The following is an 18,011-nucleotide window of genomic DNA, read 5'->3' as shown; positions in this document are numbered from 1 at the left end:
GAGTTGTATGGAGACTTGGCTACCATTTTTCGTAGACTGGAACGTGAGTTTACTGTATTTATTGCTCTCTGCTCGGCCCAGAAAACACATCTCGTTTCTAGTTCCTGGCCCAGTGGCTACGTAAGAGTGAGATGTCCAGGATGAAGGGTTGGGCCGATGGCGGCTAATATTCGAATCGAGAATTTTGTGTTGAGGAACCACAGAATGAAATTGAAGAACAGAAACTCTGATTTCCGTGAAATTCCTGGATAATTTCTCCTGCTATCAACGTCCCTGTTGGATCGTACCAAACTCTGTCATGATTAACAGGTAGATTAGCCATCATGACCAATGCTACATGTGATACTTGTAGAGGTAGCTGTTAATGGCTCAGGTGGCTGTCTTTTGTACGTTTATTTAACCAGAATTTGTGCGTTACATAATTTTACAAGAACAAATTCACGATGCCATTGTCAGCGACTTTATGAATCATGCAAAGCTTTTTAGATATATCCAAGCTTTGTCTGTCTAGACACAGTTTATAGGGCCGGATACAGTTGGACAGACCCCTACACAGCGCGCATGCATGCAAAGGGACCCTCACCCAATCCCATCATCAATCATCAACAACAAGTGACGTTAAAATACAGGAACCTCCAATCCCATCAACCGTGTCACATCTAACAGCGCCTTTTGCTGCTCACCCTCTCCACACACGCACACACACACATAAGAGTCCCGGAAGAGAGGTGTCAAATAAAAACAAACACATTATCTTTAAAATATCTAAAATATTACCCAGATATTCTTGCATGAATGGATGAACCTTAGGATTGCTAGCGCTACATTTACTGCTGCAGTACATTAATTAACTCATCAGGGGCTACATATTCTATTGATGGTATGTTGTATACGTATGAACTACTATGGCACTAGCTGTTTTGACACTCGAAGATCTTAATTAGTATCTAGCTGCCAAGATTCTGCAGGGAGTCTGATTGGAGTATCTAACATCATCTGAAAGCCGGCCTTGTTGAAAACAATTGAAGTGGACATCTCATGGGTCGTAATGTCTGAGTCACTAGCAGCTGTTAAGAGCCCCAAAACATTGCAATCCATCTCAAAAGACACTGGATATTGGTATTGGCTTGGATGAATCTTATCCACCCAGTTCAAGTTAGCTTCAGGTTGTTGAAAATGGGAAAAGTTTGCCTCTGTCTTGCAGTGTTTGGGAATAGTGGATTGTTCCTTCAAAGTGCAATCTTGATGCGAGAGAAGGGACTTGATGAGCATAGATGGTGATGGGTTGTTATTGGTGTTTGTGTCTGTGTTTTTGTTTGTTTCTCTGGTGTTGATTGTCATGGGAGATGGGGAAAAAGAGGGTTGGAATAACCCATTTACTGAGAGTACGTGAGATTGGGAGACTAGTAAACTTTTGAGATCACTTTCTCGTTGGTGAATCAGAAAAGGATTTTGGAGGACCTCGGTTGGAGCCTGAGCTTGACATTCTAATATGGTAGATTGGGCTTCAAGCAATGAAGGCAAGGAACAAGAGATGGGTGGTGATGAAGTTTCCAAGAGGAAGCCTTGCCCTTGAACAAGGCCATTTCTCTTTTCCCCAATTTTGTGATATATCCTGCAAATCACCCATTCCTCCTGCAAAGCAACCATATTTCAAGGACGATAAGATCTTTATATGATAGCGTAATAAATATTAGTAGGCAGCATGTTCCAAGCAGGGTTCAAGTACATAAAAAATGTTGCGGCAATCCTAATGCAGATGTCATGAATTTTCTGTAGGACTAATAAATGCAAGAGCCATTTGACACCAAAATAGGGCATGTTAAATCAAAGCAATCACGTCAGAAACTACCCCGAAGGTGAATAATGGAGTGAAAATGGCCTAGTCGGCTTGCACATACACCAAGTCAACCCAGAAAAGGACAAGAGAGAGAGATGGTGTGTGCAAGAAATTATAGCTTGATTCCCCACAAGCACCTGTGGGAAGGAGAGGGATGACTCCCACACTTACCTTGCACGTGTGGCGGTAGGAAAAATCACCGTCCAAGCGGTACTCGTGCATGACCCACTTGGTCTTCTCACCTCTTGGAGCTCTGCCCTTGTAGAAAACCAAGGTCTTCTTCATGCCAAGTAAAGCACCACTTGAGGCACCGTACACTTCCCTATCTTTCCCTGTGGCCTTCCAGTACCCAGCTCCGGTTGCTCTATTTGTTCTTAGCCCAGTTGGATACTTCCTGTCCCTCAGGCTGAAGAAGTACCACTCCCTCTCCCCCATTTTTGCCACATCTGATTAACAACAAAAACCAAGGACACAGCCACACCATTATCAAATGTGCATTTAATGAATTGGGATTCGTCACAAGTTAATCTACTTTCAGAGTATGGCTAAATTTTCTAGCCAAAATGTATGGTGGGGAATAGCTTAAAGGGTATGTGTGTATCATACTCAACTTCACGACAGCGATTTTAATCCCTAAAATATTCGTGTATATCTGCAAGAAATAGATCAAGAACCTTTGGACTTTAAACAAAACCGTCGTTTGCTTGAGTTTCTCGGATATAATAGACTTAAATGAGCTAGTCATTGCTATGATAATGTCAGCAGTTCAATAATCTAATGAAGACCCTATGATGTCTTATTACAATAAGGCTCACAAGATCGAGAGAGTAATATATTGTTGATTTATCGAGTTGTGCAATACTCACAAGAAGACATCCATCACAAGGCTCGTGAGATTTTAAGATCATAATTTAGTTTGCTGCATTTGTGAGGTTTAAGTGAAATGTCTAAAGCTTAGCTCCTGCAGTTTATGTTTACTAGTGAATCGTCGATCCTCAAGTAAAAAAAACAGTTCATTAGAGTGAATATATCCAGCCTAAGCTTAACTGATCAATCAGTTTTACTCAATCAAGAACAAGGAAAGAAACGAAACCAAATGCTTCTTCACATATGAAAAAGGGAAAAAGAAGAGATATTCATTTGCAGAATCTTGAAAGTTGCTATTCCAATGACAAGAATAGCGAATCGCAAGCAAAAAAATAAAGTACAATTTCATCTTGAAAAAAGAAAAAAAACAAAGCGTATACCTGGAAGCTCCCAGGGCTCACATCTGTTAAGGTCAACTTCAGCGATTTCCACTCCACGAAAGTTCCCATTAAAGACCTTTGAAGCAAGATAGAAGGTTATAAGCTCTTCATCAGTTGGATGGAATCTAAACCCTGGTGGCAAACCTTGGTCATTTCCATCTTCCCCAGTGAGCTCAAACAGAAGCTCTTCCACAGTCAACATTTTCCAAGAGATGGAGTTGGATGTTGTAACAAGAGAAGAGAACGGTGAGTAGTGAAGAGAAAAGGGTTATTATGAGGTGTGATATATAGGGAATTTAAGCACTGAAACCGAAGGAGAAGCGAAGCTAAGCGAGATTTGAGGAGAGATAAGGGAAGGACCTACTGCAGGAACGCACCTGAAGAGGAGTGGAATCCAATCAGGGAATAGGTTTTTATTATTTTTTTAAAAATAAAGAGAAAGAATTATATGTTAAAAAAAAAAAAAAAAAAAAAACAAGAGTTGGTGAGATTGTGCAGTCCACGGAAGGGGAGAGTAAATGAGAATGCACAAGAACAGCCTTCCTTTATTTTGAGCAGCAAGTTAATCATCAGCATCACCTAATTAATAAATTTAAACTATTACAAAAAAAATTAAAATATAATGATTAAATTGTTAAAATTAAATTAAATCGAATTTGATATTAAAATCAGTGTAAAAATCTGACCATAATTCAATTAAAAATAGAAATTAGATCAAAATTAATTAATTTTCAAATGATTAAAGTCGTAACTTTAAATATGATCAAAATCAAATGGTTTAAATAGTCTAATTATTAAATTTGATCAAAATAAATTGAATCTAGATTACCATTAAAAATAGGGTGAACATCTTCAATCTAATTTGATTCAATCTAATTTCGATTAACCTTAAAATTTAATCTGAAATTAATGATTAATCGATTCGAACCGGATCGCGTGCAAGTTCTAGGAGCAGGTAATATTGTTTGTCAGCAGAAGCGCACGAAGACACTGCGATTACTGAAACCCTAGCTTAGGGTGCGATGTTTGATTTTCATATGAGAGCAATGAGAAGAAGCATTTATGGGGATATCATAAAAGGGGTGTCGGCGTTGCACGTGTATTATATATATATATATATATATATATATATATATATATATATATATATATATATATATATATATATAGAAAAATGAAAATAAAAAAAGGTTGGAAACCTAGGCGTCTAGATCTTGGTGAGTCACCCAAGTAAAAGATAACACCACCCCAGAATCTAATGCTGTCTACTGCATAAGCCTAGATTGCAGCCTACTCCTATATATCTACTCCTTCACTTCCTTATAATTGTTACTATTATTTTCAATCGTCTCTAGCTCTGGTTCTTGCCCTGATCACCCTGCACTGCAGTCCTCTTATTTTCCATTATCACATGGGATAACATCAACCCATTTGCCGATTAGATGAGCGTTCGCTGGATGGTTAACACTGAGAATCAAAAGAACTGTGTCATTTCAATTTCGATTTTAAGGAAATGTCATGTCTCGCTATTTTTCATTTGAAGTTTCTAAATTATTCTAAGAGAACAGAAGGTTATTAATCTGGTGAATACAAATACATCTCCTGCAGCCAAAGAAAACTTCAACCGATTTGCCCTTAGGCCCTGTTTTTACTCTTATCATCTCTATCAGATACGCAACCCATTTGCTACTGAGGTGTTAGCTGAATGATTAACTTTTGAGACTCAAAAATGACAACATCCCAAGTTGGAGTTTGGGAGTCTCACTATCTATTCTTTGGATTTCTTAAATTATTCTAAAAAGCTAGAGGATGATTAATCTATTGGATGTGGGATATACCTTCTGTTATAATAATAAAAAAACACCTTCAACCCATTTGGCCTTGTTTCTTGTTTGATTTGCAACCCTACCATAAATTGCATGATAATAATTAAGATTTAAATGTACAATAACAAAACAAGTTCTTCTAATTAAATCACTCATTAATTTGTTATTCCATATAGATCTACTACATGAAATCACAATGATATCACAAAGTTACTCCAATCACAAGGGATATGATAGTAAATAGGGAGGCGAAGGGAAGGTGCCTTCCACCCACCACCTGCCTTACTCGTTTGTCATTGTAAAGACACCAAGGACTCCAGGGAGAGGGACATGACAGGGTAAAGTCAAGACTGAGGACGACCCATTATTTTAGAATTGAACAACCATCTTTTGCTGGAGTTACACTATGTTTGTATAGAAAGAAAATAAGGGAGGAAATAAAATTTTAGAGAAAAATAATTTTATTTTTTATTATTTTGTGTTTAAATTAGTAGAAAATAAAGAGGAAAGAAAAATTTGAGAGGAAAATAAAATTTTTTTTATCCACTTCTACTTTCTCTCTACAGTGAAAGGAAGTAAGAAGAAAAAAAAAGAAAGTTACAAATATATTTTTATATTTAATAAATTTTTATTTTTTAATTTAGGAGTAAGATTATAATTTTATTATTTATAAAATAAAATTTTCTCTAATATTTTTCTCTCTCTATGAGAGAAAAAATATATTTTATTTTTATTATTATTTTTTTATTTTTCTTTTATTATTCTCCTTCCTTCAATTCAAACGTAAAGATAGTGGATAGTATAGGTGGATTCACTGATAAATGAATGGCATTTCAATTTTCAATAATAGAGCTAGCTCAAATCTTTGCGGCAGATCCCATTTCAGCTATATATTTGCTGAAACGCCCACTTCAATGATCGTACATTAACCGGAACCTCCTAATGAACATCATGTACGAATGCATATCTATCTCTGTCTATATATATACACAATGCAGTTGGGCGCACGTTCGTGGGTGATGTGCAGGGTTTGTGGGGCCTTCGGGGAAGTACTCACGAAGAGTTAAAATGTCTTGTCGTTTAGGGCATTAATAATAGTAGTGCGATGCCATCTTTGGAGGGTTGTGTACGCAATTGCATTCCAAATCAATTACTTTTTTCTGCTTTTAATTCCTTCAACGGTCTTTCAGTTTAACTGTTCTCCCCCTTCCCCCAAGCCAGGGTTATCCAAACTTCCAAGCCCTCAATTCATTGTTACAGCTTTCACTTTACAATGCCTCGTATTTTAAAATTTTCCCTTTTGTAGAGGTTACAATAGCCATGAACGTGGAAATAACATCCCATTCCCATATAAAATAAAGTATATAAGTTATGGCAAATATATGGATGAGATGGCCATAATTTCAATTAGCTTATACGATAATATGGGCTAATTATTAGGTACATCAGGAGCACTAAAAAATAGTATTCTTTCTTTCACAGAAAATGGATCTTTCCTATTATATAGGGAGTGGGTCTCACATAATTGTGAGAGAAGGTGTATATATACCGAGTGCACTTAATAATTCCTCGATAATATGTGGTTTTTTAGGCTAAAGAAAAGCCAGAGTGTAGTGTACGTATGTTCACATTACGAGCGTGCATGAGAGAATTGTGATCAATTCTCTATTTAAATTTTCTTAACCGTGAAACATGTTTTTCCAAGGCAAAAAATTGGTTACAAATACAAGCAATTCGATATTTTAAGAGCTTGTTATAGTTGGTGCAATTGTTAAAAGGTTCTCCAACTCTCTACAATCATGTAATATTTAAGCTCCTTTTGTCTCGCGGGAAATAATTGGTATATAAAATGCTTTCTATAGAAAATTGTTTTCTAAAAAAATATTTTATTTTTCATAAAATTATATTTTTCATTATTTTGTTATAATATTAAACTAATAATACATATTTTTTTTAAAATGTACAAAATAAAAGCTCTCCGAATATGATAATTATAACTCCCTTATGCTAAAAGCCTAGGGTTACCGGTCAACGTCATTGATTTAACTTAAATCTATAGAAATGGATCTATCACTGAATTCGAGATGGTACTCAATGAGACGAATCACTTGACAATCCGCTGCCACCTCCTATTACATTCCTAAGCAGATACAATATTTAGTCATTATGCTAGTTTGGAGAGTTGAATTGAGGTGGGACAAGGTCATCTCACTAAATTAAACACTAAATTACCATATGTATTTATATTATATATGTATAAGTGTTTTCACAATTTAATATGATTATCAAAGTTCAAAATATAATTTTCTCTTTGAAAAAAAGTCATTTTCTTTCAAAAATAACTTTATATTAGTAAAAATGAAAAATAATTTTAGCAAACAAATGGAGATTTAGACTGCGAATAATGAGATATTTATTTGATTATATTTTAAACTAGTGAAACAAGTCATCATCTTAAGATTTTATGCATGAGAACATGAACTAACGAGTCCATAATGATTTGGAAATTGTCATTTTCGATCCACGGAAAGACTTTGGGCCTTATTTCCTGCATTCCCCCATTAATTCATATAGGCTATTGGGGTTTGCACTTGCTTTCTCTGCAGTACTGAAGCAATCTCCATTTACAATTTTTCGTTCTTCTCATTCTACATAGATCTCTTTGCTACAACATTCATTGAAGCTGAATATAAATAAATTCTAATTTTTTAATATGCTGGTATAAATCTTAATGCTAGTTTAGAATGATGTAAACAATGTTTTTGATGAAAATTTTAATTTGTGCATTGTTTTTAAGAAATTTATCATTAGATCGATTAATGAATGGATATGATTTTAATTGCAAATATTTCTTTTTTTTTACTGTAAATTATCTTTTTGTAAATTGAGTTGTTTTTTTATTTAAAATGATTTCAACGTTAAATGGATAATTTTATTACATTCAATAATTTAATTAGAATGATAATGCCATTGTAAAATTTATTTTATTGTTTATCATATATAGTCAGATGTATTTAGCTTTCAGGTATATGAACTTATTATGTTATAAATGAGCACTCAAACTTAGATTTGTTATGTGAATGATATATCTTTATGATAATTATAATAATACCATAAATGATATGATAATATACTTATAAAGATTCCTATTCAGCAAATATTCAAGAACTATACATGCTTGAAAGCAATACCTCAAACACGATCTATATAAGCCACTCACTCCATCATCCATTCCTCCAATCTACTTTGTGCCCATTGTTAAACCCAACCCAATGGCTCTCTCTTCATATTTTCTTATGCTTCTTCTTGTGTTCTCTGTGTCTTCTTCCTTTGCCCACTTGGGATTTGCTCACGATTTCTCAATCGTTGGCTATTCCCCAGAAGACTTGACATCCGATAACAAACTCATAGATCTTTTCGAATCATGGATGTCAAAATTTGGAAAGGTTTATGTGCGTGTTGATGAGAAGTTGCAAAAATTCGAAATTTTCAAAGATAACGTGATTCATATTGATGAGACTAATAAGAAGGTTAAAAACTACTGGCTTGGACTCAATCAGTTTGCAGATTTGAGCCATGAAGAGTTCAAGAAGAAGTTTCTAGGATTGAAGCCTAACTTATCTAAAAGAAGAGAGAGTCCTGAAGAATTCATTTACAACGATCTTGAGAATATTCCCGAGTATGTGGATTGGAGAAAAAAAGGAGCTGTTACTAGTGTCAAGAACCAAGTTTCATGCGGTAAGCTTCCACTACTATCCCTTTCTCTCTGAGCCAATGGTTGAATTGAGTAATTACTATTGAATGAAAGTGGTGCATGTGCATGATATAGGTAGTTCCTGTGCATTTTCAACAATAGCCGCAATAGAGGCATAGATCAGATTTTCACAGGAAATTTGACCGATCTTTCAGAGACAGAGTTGATCGATTGTGACACTACCAATAACAATCGCTGCAATGGAGGACTCATGGATAATGCTTTTGCGTACGTTGTCTCCAGTGGTGGACTCCTCAAGGAAGAAGATTATCTATATATCCCTTGTAAGATGAAGGTAAAAAACTGAACTCCATTTGTCCAAGAAAACCTCAACATATAAAAGGAAGCCCAAGACCCATAAAGCCTATTTAGTAAACAGGCCTTGTCCATAAGATTCCTTTGTTTTGTGTTGCAGAAAGAATCGGAAGTAGTAACCATTAGTGGGTGCGGGGACGTGCCCAAGGACAGTGAAGATTGTTTTTTGAATTCACTTGCAAATCAGCCCCTCAGCGTCGGCATTCATGGTTCTGGTAGGCACTTCCAGTTTTATAATGGGGTACCAGTTTTATAATAGGGTAAGTATATTATTTAACGATGCTCCAAGATCATGTATATGTATTAGGGCTGCACAGTTTTTGGTGTCTCAAACTGAATTTTAAAATTAAATTAAATTAAATTAAAATTTAAAAAATTGATATTGTATGAATTAAATTGAATCAAATTAAAAATTTATATTACTATTTTAATTCAGTTTCAAGCATTAAAATATGGACTGATTACCGAACTGAATATATATATATATATATAATTTTATTATAACTAATTAAGTTGTGTATCATAAAGATAAATTATAAATTATGTCAAAAAAATCTATCATTTTTTTATTTGTATTAATAATGGTAAATATGAGATTATTCATAGATTAATAAATTTAAATTTAAATTTAATAAATTTAAATAGTAATATGAGATTATTAATAAATTAATATGAGATTATTAAATAATAATGGTAAATTAATAAATTTAAATAGAACCTGTTTTTATTCTAATGGTAAATATGAGATTATTCATAAGTAAATATTAGTGAATTTAGAAGAGAAAGATGGGGGATTCGAACTCAAGACTTCCCCACTTTCTACACTGACCAACCAAGCTATTTAGATTGGCATTAATTATTTATATTAATACAATAAAATTTAAGTTAATAAAGGAAATAATTTTGACATAACAAAATCTTATTATATTTTAAATGACAATTAAATTTAAAATTAAAATGGTAACTCATGTTGGACTCTTTATAATAAATATAATATAAAATCTTTTCGGAGGATTAAATTTTAACATAACCGTACCTAAAAAAATTAAAATTAAACTGAAGCTAAATCAAAATTAAATTAAAATATTAAATTAAATCAAAATAAAAATTTAACTATATTTGATTCGATATAAATTCTTGGTGAGAAAGCCCCTAATATGCATAGCCATTTTATGATGATCGAGTTATGTAACTACTCAATGGAGGGTTTCCTTCTTGTACATAGGGTGTTTTTGATGTTTTATGTAGAGCTGAGCTAGATCATGTAGTGGCAGCCGTAGGATTGAATTACATAATTATTAAGAATTCATGGGGGCCTACATGGGAGAAAATGGTTACATAAGAATGAAGAGAAACACTGGCTGGCCTGCTGGATTATGTGGAATCAACAAAATGGCTTCTTATACCATTCAAAAGAAGTGATTAATTACAAGGCTTTTGGTTTTCACTTAAACTTTCTTACCACTTTCAGCTCACATTCTTATGGGCAAAGGTTGTTATAATATATTATTATGTTTCAAACGTAGAACCATGCAATGGAGTGACGTCTTTTACTTATTAATAAATAATTTGCTCAGCTTTTTTATCTAATTTGGCACTTGGCAGTTCTCATTCTCATGATCTATCTAATGATCTTCCCGTGGTTTGGGGTGTGAATACATAGCTCACATAATGCTACTGTTATTGGTTCGGCTTTTGGACAATCATTTTTATGTACTTTAAATCCCAAAAAACCCTAAAGAGACCTATCAATGCACCTATCTTCCCCATGCATGGCTACTGAAATCCCATGACATGTTTGTATTATCTAGCTGGAAAAAGTTCTGCAGGCACTATAAAGGTCCTGCATGCACTATAAACCCACATTCCATAGAGCTCAGCACCATCAGCATCAGTCGGAGTCCATAAACGTTGCACCTTCCCATTCGGTCACCTTGTTTACAGAATACATACCTGACCAATTGCTCGGTGCCGAGAAGGGCGTTGCTGATCATGAAAGATACGACTGCGGTTGAGATTTGTGCTTGGTGGGTTGAGAGGCTGCAGCTCGTAGTATATCCTTTCGAGAAGTTTCATAATTGGAGGGATACAGAGGAGATCATATAGGCATCAATGAAAAGAGGCCCATCTCTGCAACGATGATGGCTTTGAAGTGGTAATTAATACTGCGTTTTTGCACAGTCAAGGGTAGAAAGGGCTTTCGATTAACGGCATTGTTGCTGCTATTACTAAGTTGGACTTGGAAAGTGGAAAGGAAACAAAAATGGGTAAAAATTTTATGCCAATCAGGATCATTAAAGGAAATTGATTTGTGCAGATATGCAAATATGACGTATGAGATAATTTGGGAAATTTTTTTTATTTATATTGAGGCGTATAATTTGTAAATAAAAAATAATAATAATAAATTATGATTTATTTAAAATTTTTACTGTTTTAAGTAAAATTTATTGTAATTTTAAATGATACATTAATTGCTAAATGAAAGGGTGTATAAAGGTATCAACATGGTTCGATTCCGATTTTAAGTGCTAGAGATTCGAAATCAAATTAAAAGGTTCTTCAGAATTTTGATTGTAATTTGATTTGGTTTGATTTCATTTTTTATTTTATTTACTTGATTTAATTTGATTTGATTTGATTCAATTCGATTATTAAAATTTTTTATATTTTTTTTAAAATTAAAAATTCAGTTTTGACACATAATAGAACCATATTTGTCACGTACTATTCTAAAATCAATAACCAAGGCCCAAAAACTTAGTTCCTACATGTAAATTCATTTAAATAAAATATTTTTATGGTCAAAACCCAACGATATAGCATCAAGAAATAATAAGAGCCTCTCGCTCCAACATTACTCTCATTACAATCTGTTTAAATCTCATAAAATTTTTCTTTTCATTTATTAATATGAAAATACTACTACTAACACATGCGAGTCCTAAATTTACAAATTTAGAGAATAATAATACAATTAAGTAATCTTTTCATAACCCGAGAGGAAAGGTTATTCTAAAAATGTCTCATGGAAAAATATGGTGAAGTAAAATATCAATTTTAACCATAATCTCTATAAAGAGTGAAATGCAACATCAACATCATATTCACATCATAGCATCAAAAGGTAATTTGGAGCACTCACAGCATCAATCATAATATATTGGCTCTCTTAATTCCATATCCATAGTCCACACCACATCACACGCACGCCAATTTGCTCCAAATTACCACAACAACACTCATGACATGAATGCAACATAATTCGTGCCTAGAGTTTAACTACATAAATATATGCATATAAGTGATGCATGGAACATATAATAATATCGAAATTACAATTAAAATTAATATTTTACTAAAAATAGTGACCTCGATCACCTAATAATTAAATTATAAATTTATTAGTACTAAGTTAAGATAAAACTCTAAAGAGGCAATAACTTGCAAAAATGCTCAAATAACACTTCTAGATTCTCAATTTTCACAATCACATCTCATCGATAATACTCAAAATCTTAAAAATTACGTTTTAGTCCCTATAATTGTCATTTTTCAAAAATACACTCAAACAAGCTCAAAAAATACTAAAATTTTGCAAAGCGGATCTTAATAATATTATAAGGCTATAGCAAAAAGACTTGTAATTTTCTAATTACCCATGAATATTTTATTCAAGAATTTTACTCGATTCCATAAGTTTCCAACATCTAACGATTCTTAATTCAACCCAATTAAATATTTCCATATTTAAACTTCCATCCTCAAGCTTCAACCAATTATGTAAAATTTAATTATCTTAATTTCAAACAATCTTATATGCCTATATGCTAAAAATTTAACTAAAATCCATCCATATTTCTCAAAAATATTCTACGATCACCCAAAAATTCAACTAACACCATAGAATATCTCCAAATAATTTTACTTTCATCATATATTTTTCTTAGAATTTTTCTCCAATTTTTCTGTTTAAGAAACATTTATGCTCAGAAATAATAAAAATTGTCTGTCTCAAAAATTCTAAAAATTTATAAGTTGAACCATCTCCATAGAATCTGATCATACCACCATGTTCCTCTCCTCTTCGTCCATATGTGGTCTCGGTTTCGTCGATCCAAAACTTCTCTCCTCCATATCTCACTCATCCGACCTCCATTTGCTTCAAAATTGGTATCAAAAGAAAGCTCAGCTTTCACCACACCGAAATCGCCTCGATGCGCGTTTTCTCTCTCCTCTTCTCTCTGCTCGTTTACGGTGGTCTGTGATGTGATGTCGGAGAGTCGCGGCCGGTGGGGGAGCTGCTGGGACGTCGCCGCCGTCACCGGAGAAAGGAAGAAGAAGAAGAAAGGAAGGAGAGGAAAGAAGAGAAATGGGGGTTTCTCCTCCGCTTTTTGAAAATTTTAATTTTTTTTTATATACACACGCCAATCCATTTTTCAATTTTTTTTTTTTTAAAGGGTTGTTACATTCTTGAAAAATAATTTTGAATAAACCAGAGATATGGAAAAGAAGATTATCAACAAGTGCAATCATTACTCCTCCGATTGGTAAAACATTTATTCTTCAAACTCTTTGTACATTATATATGACATTCTATTACTCTCTTATTCTACTATGGTGTCCTATTTGTCTTCATCTCTATCTAGAGATGCTCTTATCTCTTGGCTATTCATTGACCATTCTTCTGACATTTCAAGTATTCGGTATATCTCACTGTTCTTGACTTGTTGTCTCATAACTTCAATCAACTTTAGTGCTTACCTCACTTTTATTACGCCCCAACATGTCTCTTGGTGACATCATTCCTTTGTTTTAATAATCTCTATTTTCCCAATGACATAACTTATGTTCCTTATTCCATGATATCCTATGAGTAGCTTTCTGTAGCACCTAATCTAGGCATCTTGTTCGAGATCTTCACTCTTCTTATGACTTCAGTGGTTAATACCTATAAATCTTCTCACTCCCATTATACTTTAAATTTTTAATCTCTCTTGTGTCATTACTAAGGTACTTAGACCAACCTCTATCGATCTTATGTAACTAGTCAGGTAGAGTCTCCTCCAATGGCCAAGTGTATCATTTATCAATATTGGAAAGTAAATTAGGTCTCTCCTTCTAGGTAACAAAAGTGTTTATATTCTCTGACAACTCAACCCATGCGACTTATCAATTCTCACTCATTCTATGGAATATAAATATCTAGACTTCTTCCTATATATTCTTAGTATGTGGCCTACTTCTGACACATTAGCACTCAGATCGAGGCTCTACTACTCCTTTAATCTATCATCTCATAATAACTTGTTTTAAACGTCTCTTAGTGTGTTCCTAGCATACCTAATCCTCCTTATCCTCATCATTATAACTGGCTCTATCGAGCTCTTTTTCTGTCCTTTGCATCTTATCCACGTTCCTTTTCCTATTTTTGGTATTGTTGATATCTTTTCAACTTATTCCTTAATTTTAGTCCTATTTCACCCTTACACCTTTTTCCTTCAAGGATGTCCATCCCATCATCAACTTTAACTTTCATTTTATTTCTTAGTTACTAGTTCTATTACTTGGAATTCTAACCTTACGATTTTCTCTTACCACATTCTTCACCTTTTGTAACACTTATAATTAACCATAGAAAATTCTTTTGCATCCCCTTTTACCAACTTAACTATCAACATTATCATTCCCTACCTCTCTTAGTAGGAAATTACACATCCTAGATGGATATGAGCCCTTGAAACTATAAGTTCCATCCGAACTAACAGTGAGAAATGTGTGCCATGCCTTAATCCTAAACAAAATACTTCACATGTTCATTCTCCTTAATAAAATCACATATACCGCCCATAGCTTTCCAAACTTGACTTCATCTTTTCTATTAGCAACAATCTCATTCGTTGTAACTCATTCACAATTAGTATTCTCTCCACTCATAATTTAAAATAGTCACAAGCCTTAGTAGCTAACTCAATTTGACTCTGTTATTACTCGATCGTCCTTTCATACTTAACACTAGGTATGCACTTACAGTCATTCTCATATCACGAAATTGTATATGAATTGGTGCCTACCAAACTCTCAAATAACTAGGTCTCCTTGACTCCTTATATAACCCTCTAGAACCAATAGCACAAACTAAACTTGAAAAGAAAGAAAAATATCCTCTTATATTCAACATTGTCCATATAATAATGTTTAATCTATGTTTCTTGGTCTTTCTCTTCAAATTTCATCATCTCTTAGCACAATTGTGCTCTACCTATAAGATATCATCTGCATGAACACTTTACCGTACCATTGTCCTTCCTGACATAATATTTTATAATTTATTAACTTTACTTATACTCGACCAATGATTCATATCTATCATCGTTTATATTGTGCCCTTAACTTTTGTTGATTCCTGAAAGATTTCTCTCACTAATAAATTCTTCCAACACTAATTCCACCCTTATCTATGGTCATTAATTTGATCCTTGAACTTTCTAGTGATTTATTACCACCCATACTAGTCACTTTTCGTTCTACCCTTGCTTCACTGCAAAGTGATTCTGTTGATCACACTAAAAATGTTTGCCTGACATTCATAACGAATCTCTAACTACCTTCTCACTATCTCAAAAGTCTAAACTAAGTATATGTGTCATTATCTATCATTCTTTTCCTATCATCATACCTATTTGATCCCTTAGATTGACCTTTATTCAACTTACTACTTACTAACTTCTTTTTCTCTACCTAATTAGATAGTCCGCAATACCATCGCACACCTTCTAGCATTTACTCATTATTATTGTATTCCATACCTCCATCACTATTCTCACTAATGTGGTCCCATTTTGGGTTCTCCATCCTTGTCATTCTCCTTGCCAAGAATAACACTTAGCCTATCCTATATCTTAACTTTATTCCTTTTATTATGCGCTCTTTAGGTCGTCCTTTCATTTATTTCCTTTGTCTTACCCAAAATAGAACTTGACTATTCTATCCCTGGTTTCATTCTTCTTCCTAACATCTACTAACTATATCTTCAGTCTCTACCACGTTATCACATATTTGGTCCTTTGACCACTCTAGCTAGTACTTCCACTAGCATTTAGATTATATTGCATCTGCAATCAATTGTCCAAACTTTCATTCTGCACTTTCTCTATCTACTAGCCTTCTGTGATTTATCTTCGCTAATTTATTACTTTTAACACTATTATAATTAGATTATACTACTATTTGAACAATATGAAGTCAGAAAGGAACTCAAGAATTTGCAATCATACCTTTATCATATGATTTCTATTCTTATCCTTTAGTTTACATAATACTCTTACTACCTCGAGAACTGATTCTGCAGTAATTTTATTTATTATTATTTTTTATGTTTACTCAATTAGCCAAAACTTAAGATTCCGGGCACTCAAACCCGTCATCCAATTCAAAGGATTTACATCCATCGTGATCTGATTACATATGATTCCTATAATGGAACTTGTATCCTCCAACTACTCTCTACCACACTATCTAGAACACTATTCCATAAGTCATCATTATCAATAATAACCTTCGATCCCTTCTGAAAAGATAGGACTATACCCTAACTTGCAGCAACAAAGGTACTACATTTACCACATTGCCAGAATCATGTCAACTCAATGTCTCTTTTATCATATCATAGCTCTGTAAATCATCAATTTATAATTTTGACCTTCTCTAGGTAGTAGGGTTGTACTTTATTCCATACTGATACACACAAGGTATACTATTCTCACTAAGCTCTAAGCAAAATGTTTGTCATACTGCAAAAACCATCCAAAATTTCATACTGAATACTAGATAATCTCACTCTATAGGTGTCACCTTTACTTTGCAACTAATCCGAAACCTCTAGTCTGATGGCAACTCTAGCTCATGCAGTTATCACGTGACCTTTCAATATTCTAACTCTAGAAGTTTCCAACTCCTAAGCCATCTCAAACACCCTCATTATGGAGCACAATAATCTCATATCGAGAACATTATATAGTACGATACGTCGTCGTGCACTAGGTCTCCCAATTTCTTATCTCTCACGAATCTTTTATTATCACAAACTTATCAATGTTATCCTCATCCTTATCTTTCAAGACTCACCTTTATGTAAAATGGGCACACCATTTAAACCAAACATAGTATTTATTCGTGTCCTCATGACAAACCTCAACATGTAACTCTATTTCACATTAAAATCAAGACACTAGAGGCACTTTTATATTTCTATAAATCTAGAAACAAAGATTAAAAAAAAAAAAAATGTAATCCTATACTCCGCATGTAATGAGCAGAATCATCCTATACTCCGCATGTAACATCCTAACAAGACTCATTTTACACTCCCAAGTATATTATTTCCCATGAATCTAGAGCCTAAGCTCCATACCACTTTGTCACTCGAACCAACCTAACTGGGGAGAGGACTAGACTGACACAATATAAAGCCCCCCCCCAGGCGTAGTAAGCCTTACTATTCTCAAATCCATAACCAAGGCCCAAAAACTTAGGTTCAACATGTAAATACAATTAAATAAAATATTTTAAATAAGGGAGCCTCGCTCCACCATTACCTCATTTACAATTTAAATCTCATAAAATTTTTCTTTTCATTTATTAATATGAAATACTACTACTAACACATGCGAGTCCTAAATTTACAAATTTAGAGAATAATAATACAATTAAGTAATCTTTTCATAACCCGAGAGGAAAGGAAAATGTCTCAAAATATGGTGAGTAAAATATCAATTTTAACCATAATCTCTATAACTAAGAGTGAAATGCAACATCAACATCATATTCACATCATAGCATCAAAAGGTAATTTGGAGCACTCACACATCAATCATAATATATTGTCTCTTAATTCCAACTCGCTTAATAAACCAAATCGAGATCCATAGTCCACACCACATCACATGAATGCAACATAATTCGGTGCCTAGAGTTTAACTACATAAATATATGCATATAAGTGATGCATGGATATAATAATATCGAAA

At 33.6% G+C, this 18,011-nt stretch overlaps 1 protein-coding gene and 1 pseudogene across 1 annotated transcript; one reads left to right on the top strand and one right to left on the bottom strand.

Moving 5' to 3' along the window:
* Window positions 1-731: 731 nt before the first annotated feature.
* On the bottom strand, window positions 732-3,473 carry LOC110669253 (protein CUP-SHAPED COTYLEDON 3). Its single transcript, XM_021830805.2, has 3 exons — window positions 3,088-3,473; window positions 2,012-2,286; window positions 732-1,635 (listed from the first exon to the last, which is right to left on the bottom strand). The coding sequence occupies exons 1-3, from the start codon at window positions 3,287-3,289 to the stop codon at window positions 937-939; spliced, it is 1,176 nt and encodes a 391-aa protein (XP_021686497.2). The 5' UTR covers window positions 3,290-3,473; the 3' UTR covers window positions 732-936.
* Window positions 3,474-8,176: 4,703 nt separating this feature from the next.
* Window positions 8,177-10,404, top strand: LOC110669227 (cysteine protease XCP2-like; annotated as a pseudogene).
* Window positions 10,405-18,011: the final 7,607 nt, after the last annotated feature.

This window comes from Hevea brasiliensis, chromosome 2 (genome assembly GCF_030052815.1).
Source record: "Hevea brasiliensis isolate MT/VB/25A 57/8 chromosome 2, ASM3005281v1, whole genome shotgun sequence".
NCBI classification, from domain to species: domain Eukaryota; kingdom Viridiplantae; phylum Streptophyta; class Magnoliopsida; order Malpighiales; family Euphorbiaceae; genus Hevea; species Hevea brasiliensis.
This window is presented reverse-complemented; position numbering and strand designations above follow the sequence as displayed.